The sequence below is a fragment of the Cryptomeria japonica genome, chromosome 2, assembly GCF_030272615.1.
Source record: "Cryptomeria japonica chromosome 2, Sugi_1.0, whole genome shotgun sequence".
Taxonomy (NCBI): Eukaryota; Viridiplantae; Streptophyta; class Pinopsida; order Cupressales; family Cupressaceae; genus Cryptomeria; species Cryptomeria japonica.
The window spans coordinates 65,681,329-65,694,048 of NC_081406.1; the positions used below are offsets into that span (position 1 = coordinate 65,681,329).

Consider the following 12,720-nt stretch of genomic DNA (forward strand, 5'->3'; position numbering starts at 1 on the left):
ATTAATTTGAAAAAGTAAAAGATTACCTTATATTGCATCAATTGGTATCAGAGCCAATTCCTTCAAGTATAGGCTAACCACTAGAAGGTAATCTCAAGAGTACACATGGCTTGTCAAGAAGAAATCTCCCTAGATAGGGCTCCATTGTTTGATGGAACAAACTATGCCTTTTGGAGTACGAGGACGTGCACTTACCTAAGAGTTCTTGGCTTTGATATTTGGCAATGAGTAGTGTATGGTTATGTTGCTCCAAAATCTCCACCAACGGATCGAGTTGGAAAGAGGGCTAGTGAAAATAATGCAATAGCTCTGAATGCAATTTTGTGTGGTCTATTAGAGTCGGTGTTTGTCAAAGTATAAACTAAAGAACATTTATGAAGGGGAAGATAAGGTGAAGAAAGTTATAAGTTTCAAACACATAGAAAACATAATGATTGTGCAAAAGGTATTAAGGTCTCTTGCCTTGAAATTTGATGCTAAACTTTCTGCAATTGAATGAAATGGATGAATTGCATGGTATTCTCATGGCATATGAAATGAGGACCGAAAAGGAGAAATCATCTAGGAGAGGCAGCCTTCAAAGCGTCAAAGAAGATGAAGAATAAGGAGCTTGAGCCAAGTGATAGCTCCGATGATGCATCAGACAAAGAGGAAGCCCATTTGTGAGGAAGCTGAAGAAAACGACAAGTATAAAGGTAAGTTGCCATTTAAATGTTTTAATTATGGAAAAGTTGGACATTTTGCTGCTAAATGTCCATATGAAAATAGAATAGTAATGATGAGGAAGAGCATAGCATGAAGAAATATAGAAAACATCATCAACATAAGAGGGACTACACAAGGGCAAAACTGAGAAAAATAAGAGCTTTCACAAATACAAGAAAATCCTCTATTCAAAAGGGGAAAGTAGTTCATCCAAAGAGAGTTTCTGCTCTAGTGATAGAGATGAGAGTTTTTTCATGGAAATAGAAACAAAAGATAGTATCTTGAAAAATGAAGACAAAGAAAAAGAAGCGGAAATAGATGGGGAAATTGTTTTGGTAGAAGAACTCATATGTGCCTTAAGTGAAATCAAGAAACTTAAGAAGAACCTGAAGCAAAAATTATAACTGCAAGAGGACAGTGAATCTAAGGTGAAATTGTCACAAAAGTCTTGAAGATTTCAAAAAGATGATCATTGATTTAAAAATTTAAATGAGGCAAAAAAGGATGGAAGAGGAGATAAGAATCCAATTGAAGAAAAAGGAAGAAAATTGTGAGATGTGAAGAGTCTGAAATTGTTTCCGTAAGGAAGGAACTAGAAAAGACAACCACTAAGTTAAACAGAAACCTCAAGTTTTAGAAGAGTACCGAGATCTTAAATGCTATCATCAATGGATGGACGTTACCATTCATTAAGACAGGTTTGGCCATGAAGAAAAAGAAGATCAAGATCCCAAAGGGGCATAAAAGAAGGCAAATGAGGAAAAGCCAAAAAGCTGTGCGGATGCTCTCAAAAGTGCTATAAAAAATGAAAGCAGCAAGAAGAAAGAGGAACATGTCTCACAGAAATCAAGAATTCCTCCAAAAGGTAACAAGGACATATTTATAAAGTCCTTTACTCCAAGGCAGGTGCACATGACTAGGTTTCAACATTCTTTCTTTGGCTTTTTCTTTGCGTAATCACTTTAGTCATAAAACAATAGATTTTAGGGTGCAAACAAGAAATTTTGGTTGGAACAAGAATAAAAATCCTAATGTGTTTTTAAGTAGGAACTATAACTTATTTGCTCCTTTAATGAATTATAATGTTATATGCTACAAGTGCAACAATTTTGGACATGCAACACGCTTTTGTAGAAGTGGTTTTGTGGAACCACCTAGATTGAACAAGAAGGAAAATATTATAGCCAACAAAGGAAGAAAATACAGAAGTATGGAAAAAGAAGTAGGAGCAAGAAGAGAAAAAGGAGAAGTCCATGCTTGTGCAAACTGCCTTTCATGCTCAAAATGAGCGAAATTAGTGGTATATTTATAGTGTTTGCTCAAGCCATATGAGAGGAGACAAGTGAATTCCTCACCTTGAAAAAAGGTAAATGAAGGGACAGTAAAATTTGGGGACAGTGCTACAACGAGGATAACAAGAAAAGGTATTAGCCTTGACAATGGAAAAGCAAAAACTGAAAATGTATTATATGTTGGAAGAGTTGAAGAATAATCTTCTAAGTGTGAGTCAAATGTGTGTCCAAGGACACATTCTCACATTTCATGCCGAAGGCTGTGAAATTAGAAAGGCAAGTACAAGGAAACTTTTTGCAGATGCAAGTAGAACAGCCAATAATCTTTATTTCCTTAGTGAAATCAAAGGAGAAAAATGCTACATGGGACAAACAGATAAGAGCCGGTTATGTTATAGAAGGCTGGGGCATATAAACTTTGAAAATCTAGTAAAAATCCGCACTAAGCAAGCTGTAAGGGATATGCTGGCGATTGCAAAACTCTCAAATGCTATTGAAAAGTAGTGCTAACATGGAAAACAGACAGGTGAGTTTCAAATTGAAGGAGTATTCAACTTTAAAACCCTTGTAACTTCTCCATAGAGACTTTTGCAGGCCATCAAGAACAAAAAGTTTGCAAGGTGAGAGCTATTTTATGTTTCTAATTGATGATTATTCTATAGGATGACTTGGGCTACCTTTTAAAAAGAAATGTTTAAAGCATTTAAGAACTTTAAGGTATTCAAAGCCTTATTTGAAAATGAAACTGATCTGAAGATCAAGTGCCTAAGACCAGATAGAGGAGGTGAGTTCACTTCAAATAAATTTGAATAATTTTGTGAATTTCATGAAAATTGTTGAATCATTCATGATTGTGAAAATTGAAGCTTGCAGGTTGTTTAATTGAAAATTTGTTCATATTGCAAGTTTAACGAATTGTAAGCTTGAATTATAATTGTGATTAGACAGCACTTTCCATACTTTCTCAGGCTTTAGAAAGGAATCAAAGGATATTAATTAATGAATATTACAGTCTATAGGTCATTTAAACTTGCAATATGTATTGTGAACAAAATTATAAAAATTCATGTGCTTTCCACAAAGTTACAGGTTGTTTAAATTTGCATTATGTATTATGAACAGAAATACAAAAATTCATATAAACTTGTAGTTTGTTTAAAATTTCAAGCTTGTAGGGACTCTCCATTGGCTCAATTGATTTGCAAGGAAAGGCAAAACAAAAAATTCAAGAAAACATGGGTATATGCATCTCACCAAATGCGTGGACTAAATTGCTGCCCATTGTCATTAATTGCATGCCTGAATTGCAAAAGAAAAAAAAGTTTTTAACATTAGGTGAACAAATAAATTTATACTCATTTAGTCAAGTTTCCGTAAAAATCATGAGTTTTCAGCAAATTATTGATGAGTTTACTACTGAAAATTGCAGCAAGTTTGGTAAAAAATTGTTAGCAAGTTTTTGGGTGAGTAACTCACTAGGGGTTTTTGACTCCTGAGTAATTTGCCAGTTTCTCAACTATGCTTAAAAGTTAAAAACTCCTTTATCATTATATTTAATTACTTTATCCATGTGAGGAAGGACTCCCTTGTGAAGTGTGAAGGTGAGGAAGATCAGAATGTGTTACTGTGAGTGTGAATGAGAAAAAGTGCATCTGCAGCATGGTTCAGGCTAGATGAACAACCAACATCTTTCTGACGACTGAAAAATTGCCACTTTGAGATTGGATAATGTCTATCACAAATTGCCCAGGGCTAATGGGGCTCGGTGAGATACTGTTGAGGAGATTAATTGAATCTAATTATGACCAAGTATAGTTACAAGGTGTAGGTAGAATTTATCAGCTCATGAGTAGACATATTTGGAGTAATCTGAACCATTTCTTCTCAAAATGAGCATTGCACACTAAGACTGCCACCCAAGGAATCTTGAAATCTGTCTAAGAATGTAATTGTGAAAATGTGAAAAGATAACCTGGAAATCCTGGTTGGAAGATAATGGAACCGTTCAATTTGTAGAAAAAATTGTCATATTAGAGACACAACTCTCATCTGGCATTGCAGTTGACATAAGATATTTCAAGAAATGTTTGAAAAACAAAATTGTGCAGGAGAGACCCTGTACACCCTTTTTTAATGTACAATTCTAGCAATGCCCTCTGTGTGTCAAGACACTGGCAAGCAGGAGGTTTTTTAAAGGAGAAATATATCAAGTTATCATGTGACAAGCTATTTGAGTAATATTTAGTTATCATATTTGCCTAATATTTTCATGTTGCGCATGTTTCACAAGTGGTTGCTTTCACAACTTCTAATGATCTAGTGATGATTATGTGTATTCACTTTCTCTTTGTGGATTTTGTTCCCCTGTCATGGATATTTGTATTGGTTTCTTAACCACTTGTGTTGGTGTTCACTGCTGTTTTCTCAAGTCTGTCATGGGCATTAAAACACTTATCTAAAATCTTATTTGTAGTATTAGCATTCAATTTTTTAAAACATGAGAGTATTTACAATTAAGCTATTAACTGTATGCATGTTTACGAGCTGTTCCATTTCCAGGTCTTCCTGGAAAACCTGTGTTTGCCATACCTGTACAAGTACATATTTCTTTTTGCTAGTAATTTATGTTTGTCAAGGGTGGTCCGTTTTAGTATAGTATGGGAAATGCTTAACTGGAATTAGGATATACTTCTCACAATTTTATTGGTTGATTGTTATATGGAAAAAGAACTCCTCCTTCTGGTTGGGTTTAGGACAGATTGAAAAGTAGTATATCCTAGTATTTTCTAGCATTTGTAACTATGAAGGTAGAAAACAATATTATTGGAATCATAAATTTAGCAACGACATCATGTTGCTTCTAGTGAGAGCATTGTCGAGAACATCTCTGTGATGAAAAAGGACCGAGCTCACGTTTAATAAACAGTTTTTGAATTCTTTCTTAGCCATTTTGCTTAATCTGTACATGGTAGTGTCCCAATGTGTTTTGATCAGTTACAATAAATTTTTCTTTGAGAAGTTTTAATATTTTTTTGCAGCATTCTGGAAAATGCTAACAGTAAAATTTTTGTGAATAGGATATCATTCACATATGAATTAGTTGATGTGGTTTTGTATTAGTGATTAATCCTAATGGTATGCATAACTGAAGCATATTCAAGAATTCTGTTACCAATTTGAAATTTATCTACTTCAAACTGATCTATTGGAGAAATTATTGACCATCAAAACTTAATTGGTGTCAATGTTCTGAGCTTATTCAGATTTCAAAATGCATTTAATATAGATGGCTTTCAACAATGAAGTAGAAATCTGCAATAAATCGTGATTTTGATAAAATCATAGGTGGGGCCGACTTTTTCCCCAAAAAATCTCAGTATCAATAAAAATTGTTGACCATCAGTCAACTATTTTTTGCAGTTTAAATCCAAAGAAAAATGCGTCTCATTTTTCTGCACCTGGCAAACAAATAAGTGTCACACGATGTTTTCTGGCAGTGCACATGACAATGGTTGGCTTCAGCAATCAAGGAGAGTTGTATGAAGTCATTGGCTTCATGAGAGTTGCAGAGAGTTGTCGGCTTCAACAAGTCTCCAACTCCCACACCACCATGACATGTTTAGAATTTAGGTTTTTTTAAAAGTTTTTTTATCAACATGTTGATTGTTTTATAAAAAATTAAAGATTGTATTTTTTTCTTTTTTTATAGAGTTTATTAAAAAAAAATTATTTTATTTTCATTAAAAATAAAAATTTAAATATAGTATTATTTTATTTTTTAGCTTTTTTTTTTTTGATCGGTAATTGGCCGAAGCTTGAATAGCTTTTGACTGGAGCTATGAACCAGTGGGGACACAGTAGGGGGCCCCATCCCCATTACATATTTTTGAATTATTATTATTATTATTATTATGTTTGATTAGATTGACCTCAAGACCTTCCACATCCTATGGAAGGCCAAGAGTCACAACTTAGAATTCCACTTCAGATGTCCCTATTGGGAATTGAACTTGGGTCTCCACTGTGAGAACCCAGTGTTTTAACCAGTTAAGCTCAATCCCTTGGACATTTTTTATAATTTTTATAATTTTTTTTTGGTATTAGCTATTTTTTGATATAAACATTTGATAATTAAAATTTAATATTTTGATATTAATTGAGATGTTAAATGAATACTATATAATAATTAACGAATTTAAATTTTTAAATTAAGCATTTAAACTTGTCAATTTATGAATATTTTTAAGTTCTTTTATAATTTATTTTAATTTAATATAATAATTTTTTAGTATTTATGAATTATATGTTTCTTATGTAGAAATTAATTTAGGATTTTTTTGTTTTATTTAAAATTACATTAAAAAGAACATTTGATAGATTTTAATTTTAAATAGAAAATAATGACAAACATTCTAAAGAAAGTATGAGACCATACACATTCTGGTCTTAGATATATGATTCGAAATCAGCATTAAAATAGAATTGATATAAGATTTTTTAATGTTTATGATGTTTAGAATCTATAAATAAAACTAATGAAAAAGGTTTAAGAATGTGCTCTGACATTAGAGCCAAATGCAACAGTTACATTAGGAAAATGCAATACAACAACAAAATATAGCAAATACATAAAGCAAACTCTGTTCAAAATATGGTTAATACAATTCATGCATATTACTAAATTTTTTAAAAGCGACAAATTTACTATCTCATTGTAGTAGCAAGAGTCATTGGCTATGTTTGATTTTTTGGAACTTTGTTCTTAGTTTATAGGTTGACTTTGGACAAACCATTTTGTAATTGAAACTGTCATGTCAGCATCTTGTTATTATTTATGCACTATGAAATATGCTTTGTGCAATGCAATGTAATCATCAATACGAATATAAACAACAAAAATCTATATATTACAATTCATAGGTTAAACTAATAAACTCTATTTTATTTGCTCTCTGTGTCTCTTTGCTATGGAAATGCCCTTAAATTTCAAAAAAATGTAGTATTTGTCTCTTTTTTCTACAATTTTCTTATTTTTATTTTTTTAAATATGGTGTTTTCACAATTTGGTAAAAAATTCTTTTACTTTTGTCAACTTTTATTGATGTAATGTGTTACATACGCCTCTGAATTTTTTTCAATAGTTTTAGACAGGGAAACTCTTTAAAATCCCTACTATATGCTGAGGAACACCTTTGCTTAATGTCACCATCCTCATCGGTTAAGGGAGATAAATGCTGGCATCTAACTCACTTATTTAATTGTTGGACATGACTTAGTTTATCGACAGATGTATGGGACAGGTCTCAGTATTGCAATCAACTCATTAAAGAAAGTAGCATTTGAATTTAAGTTCGTATTAAGCAGAACTTTCAATTTACAAGCTTTGTGCTGATCCAAGATTATTTTTAGGTTGAAATTCTTAGGTAGTAACAAAACACTTAAAGAAGAAAAATATTATATTCATTGTGCTTGTGTCTTTCCTGGATGATTTGTGTCCCTACTTTTGATGATATGCTTATGATGCTTCATTAGGGAAGCTAATATCATATTCCAAGTTTTTGTAATGAGTCCAGAGTCTGAAATGCTTCTGGACATGTCTTGTTAATGAAAATATTTGCTGTGGCTAATTATTTTGCTTTTTATGTAGGAATATACCCCAAGATGTTTCAACAGTTGTGGAGAGAACAATTGAAGATGGGGAAAATGAACGAAGACCATCTGCAGAGAATATAAGGAGGGAGCTGTTTGAGTCAGCATTTGTAAGGAATTTGCTCGCAGATTCTATAGAATGCCATATATGCTTTTTTTAGTTTGAATACAACAAAGATAGTTGGAATGCAATGATTTCCTAGTCTCAATGTAAATAATAAAATATCAGTGATAAATCAGATACACAATACAGATATGTTGGGAATTATAAATGTAGCCATTACGATTAACATTTTTTTCATTGTGTTCAGCTCATAACAAGTTATATCTATATTGTAATCTGCTGTCCTTTTTTTATTGGATGGTCCAGGAAGAAAATACAGTTGCACAATCAGCAATAAATGATATAAGCACTAATGGATCAATCAATGGTGACAGCGATAGACAAGGGTCGCCTTTAACATCTCCAAAGCTTTCCACTCTGAGTTCCACCAATACTGACAGTGAGAGTGACCAAGTCTCAGCACAAGAGGCAACATTGGCTATACCTGAAAAACTGTTAATGAATTCCAATTCCTATCTGCCAGGGTTTCCTTCAGAAGAAACACCAAAATGTGCTGCAGAATCATTGTTGATAACAACTTCGTCTAATGCCAAGAGTCGGGATGAAATTACTATTTGCAAAAAGCAAGACTCTCCAACATCCAATGGCAATTTGGAGATGAATGTTAAAGTTCTTTCTACAGAGAGAAATCACTTGTCATCACATGATTATAAAGCTGTAGACAGTTATGAGCAAAAGGCTGTAGAATCTAAACTTCCGAAGGTAGGGTTCATTTCTGAAATATATAGTAATATAATTGTCTGTTTTGAACGAAAATAAATCTTTAACGAATTTGTCTTGGCTTCCTTAATCTTATGATGTTAACGTGACAAAATCCATTAGAATGGAAAGCTATGATTGCAGACGTATATTCTCTGTGCTAAACATGCATCTAGAACTGTTAATTTAGTTGGAAAATAACAGATGTGTAAGTTTCTAGTTTTGTAGTTGCAACTTAATTCTAATTATGTTGAACACTGGCCTCAAAATTGGTTGAATAAGCATAAGGGCTTCCATAATCCCAATCTGAAATAAACAATTCTTGCAGTCACATGTTGTCTACATTCTATAACTAAATGTGTGACTTACAAATTTATAATAGATATCTGGAATATTGATGTGCAGTTTGCTTAGATATTCCATAGTAAACTCATCAATATAAATCTTAATGTATGCACAATTGGCTAAATGAATTATGCATGCTATCCTGTTGAGTACATTGCATAAGAAAAATGTAAGTTGCCTTATAATCGTAATTCTTAAATGCTGAATTTATTATTGGTAGTTTGCTCAAATGATTTGAAAGTAAATGAAAACTGGAAACATCCAACAAAACTTAACTAACAAATGAGATTACCTTGGACAAACCCAATGTGGGGAGACTTTGAAACTGTGGAACTGTATCTCTTCATGTGATTATGCACATGAAATATTTACGAGCCAGCTTGCCTAAATGAGCCTCCAAGAATATTGTGGTACTTATTGAAACTTATGCATGCTCTCCTAAGCTTGCCTTACTCTGAAACTTGCTTCTCTAACTCCCTTTGCTCTATTTAGCTGTACATAAATGTTGCATCTCTAGAACACTGAACTAATATGGATTGCATGTTCCTTAAAATGTTTACTTAAACTCGGCAATTGGACGAAACAGAGACCTTGATTGACAAAAGCAAGGTTGAAAAACTCGGACTCGGCAAGGCCAATTTTTTTTAAAAACTCGGGACTCGCCAAAACTCGGGGAAAAACTCGGCAATACTCGGCAACTTTATCGAACATTTGAAAATACTTTTTTTAAAAAATATTATTCAAAAACACACATTTACAGCAAATTTGTATAACATATATTGATTTCCATAATATATAAATCAAAGTTTGAGTTAAATACATAGCATAAACCAAAAAACAAGTGCAACATATGAATAAGAGTTCAATACATTTCAATGTATCATACTCATAGTGACATAGAGTCATAGACCACAAAACAACAACCTCTGAAATTCTGATTACATATCAAGTTCAAGTTTTGGTATCAATAAAAATGAGAAATCATAAATTGCGCCTATGACTAAAGATAAAAAAAGAGTTTTGCTGTTGGGGGGGTGGTGCTAAAGTAGTGGCAACATCCTCAATAGGTGCCTCTGCTGCATGATCAACCTCGTGCTCCTCCTCACGTGCTGCCACTTCCGCATCCCATTCCTCTCCTGCCCTCTCCAACTCACTTAGCTGCTCATCAGTAAGGAATGGATCCAAATCATTATCAACATCATCGGGAGCAGCAACCCATTTTGCTGCGTATGGATCAATTTCATCCAAGTCAAGTGCTTCATGTGAATCTTGCCCTTACACCTCCTCATTCAATCGAATGTTGTATCACACATAGACAAGATCATTCAAGCGTTGTTGAGTCAACCTATTGCGCTTTTTTGTATGGATGGCCTCAAAAACACTCCAGTTGCATTCACAACTAGAAGCACTACAAGGCTGCGATCATATGCGGATGGCAAGCTTCTGAAGATTAGGCGCTGTGGCACCATAATCTTCCTACCACAAATCTGCAAGGATAAAAAATGCCATTTATTATTTGTAAAGATTTTAATAATCTTAAAGAGAGAAATAAATGGTAAAATAAAATTAAACATGTTTTTTTCACCTAGTCGTAAGGTGTCTCTCTTACGTTTGCAATCAGGTGAAGAAAACAATGGCCCTGTGGCTTTCTTATAGCTCTACAACTCATCAAGTATCAGGTCTTGAAGGTTCTCATCATCAACTAATCTTCGTATGCATGTGTCAAGGCCAATTCTAACCTCTGCATCTACTCTGAAACTCGGGGAGAAAAAAAACTTGGGATTCAGGAAGTAGGCAGCAGCATGAATATGTTGGTGGAGTTGATGGTTCCACCTCCGATCAATTATGCGCCATATGGGTTCATACTTCATACTTGGTCTTGTTTGACGCATATAAGTGTTGAATCGCATCTTTGGCCTTATCCATGGCCTCATATAGATACCCCACGGAGTTATGATCCCCATCCACCATTCGTAGCACCCTCACCAACGGTTCCGACACCTAGATATAAAAAATTTAACAAAATCAGCAGATTGTAATATTAGAAAATTAAATAATAAATCATCAATTAAAGTTTCAAAACTTACATTGATGATCTCCTCCATCATCTTGGCAAAATTAGAATAAAAAATGGAAACCACAACCTTCTCTGCTTCAGGCTTTGTAGCATGAGGACTCCCTAACCATCTTTCACTCACGAACATCCGCTTCAAGCTGGGCAATGTAGCAAGTATGCTCTGCAAGGTGAGGAAATTGGTAGCAAAGCGTGTGACCCCCGATCGCACAAGATCCTTACCATCAGTGTGCTCTCTCATAAGATTAAGGACCCATGTGTGATTGTAGATGTATTTGGTGATATTCCTTCCATCTTCAACCACTTTCTTTACCCAACTTAGTTTCCCTATGTCCTCAAAGAGCAAGTCAAGACAATGGGCAGCACAAGGGCTCCAAAATAATGTCGGATGCCTAGCCATTAGAAGTTTGCTGGCTGCCACATATGCAGCTGCATTATCAGTCACAACTTGTATGACATTTTGCACTCCCATGTCCATCACCACCTCATCCAACATGTTGCACAAGGTCTCTGCATTCTTCACTTCATTGGAGGCATCAATTGATTTTAAAAAAACTAACTGTCCCCCCTGAAGAAGCTAGAAAGTTGATGAGTGTCCTATTCCTACCATCCGTCCACCCATCTGAAAGAATGGTGCAGCTATTCTTTTCCCAAATACTCCTTTGCTCTTCCACCAATGCGTGAATGTTTTGGACCTCATCTTGCAATAACGGTCCACTAATCTCATAACGACTTGGGGACTTGAACCCCTTATCTGCCACAGTCAATGCGGTGACCAATTGGTCCCAAGATGGACTAGAAACAACATTGAACGGAATATCGTTGTAGATCCAAAATCTAGCACACGCCACGTTTGCTTGTTGGTGAGCCTCTTTATTTCATGCAGTGCCTAGCAATCCAGGTTGTGCACCAGGAGTGTTACGTGGAACAAAGTAGTTTTCCGTATGGCTGCCCACACTTCCCATTCCTCATATCCGTGGCCCAAGTGAAGAACTAGATGCCCCCACATCTGTATGTGACCCTTTAGAACTTAAATCTGCCATTGGGGTTGCCATTGCCTCTGCTGTTCTCTTTTTTGTTGCCTTCCTTTGATCATATGCTTCAAGCGTTGCTATTGCATCCCTTGTAGCCTCTTCAGGACATTTCTTACATCCTTTGGTATCTCGGCATTCAATCTGTGCAAGGTGATATTTGAACCTATTAATGCCACCTTTTATAATTTGGTGCAATGGTTACAAATGATGTCTCCTCGTTTTGGACGTGGTGTCCCATGTTTCCAACAAAGGTCTTGCTTTTTGCCACTAGAAGCCATTTTCTTTCAAAAAAATTGGAAGAGAACCTAGCAAAAGAGAGAGACGACATTTAGAAAACAATAACACTGTTATTAACTTATTACATTCCCAATTCTATCTGTATCACAGCTGTACAATTTACAGTGAAATTGTGAATAACATTGTTATTGTTAGAAGTAATAAAATGCAAAATATTCTTCAAAATATTAATACAATCATAATACATTCACAACCTGGACGACATATTTCAGCTTGGAAGTAATTTTTAATATATATGACTGTAATAAATTAAAAAATCAGACTGTATATTTATCAGACTGTGATACTAAATTACTAATAATTATTCCTAATTGTATAATATGACTGTAATTAGATATTACAGTCTGTAATAATTAAAAATTTAAAAGAATCTGACTATAATTATTAATAACTAATAGTCTAATATTACTGTAATTATATAAAAAATCAGACTGTGAAACTGTATAACAGTATAACTATATACTATATGATATATATGTCGGACTCTAAACAGTAATACAC

The 12,720-nt window shown here is 34.1% G+C and overlaps 1 protein-coding gene across 3 annotated transcripts in view; it reads left to right on the forward strand.

Moving 5' to 3' along the window:
* LOC131060528 (MAP3K epsilon protein kinase 1) overlaps positions 1-12,720 on the forward strand; it is a 138,521-nt gene that overhangs the window by 72,783 nt on the left and 53,018 nt on the right. For all 3 annotated transcript variants that reach the window (XM_057993774.2, XM_057993775.2, XM_057993776.2), the window contains exons 11-12: positions 7,645-7,756; positions 8,017-8,472. In XM_057993774.2, coding sequence (XP_057849757.2) covers positions 7,645-7,756; positions 8,017-8,472 — 568 coding nt within the window. The remainder of the gene's footprint in view (positions 1-7,644; positions 7,757-8,016; positions 8,473-12,720) is intronic.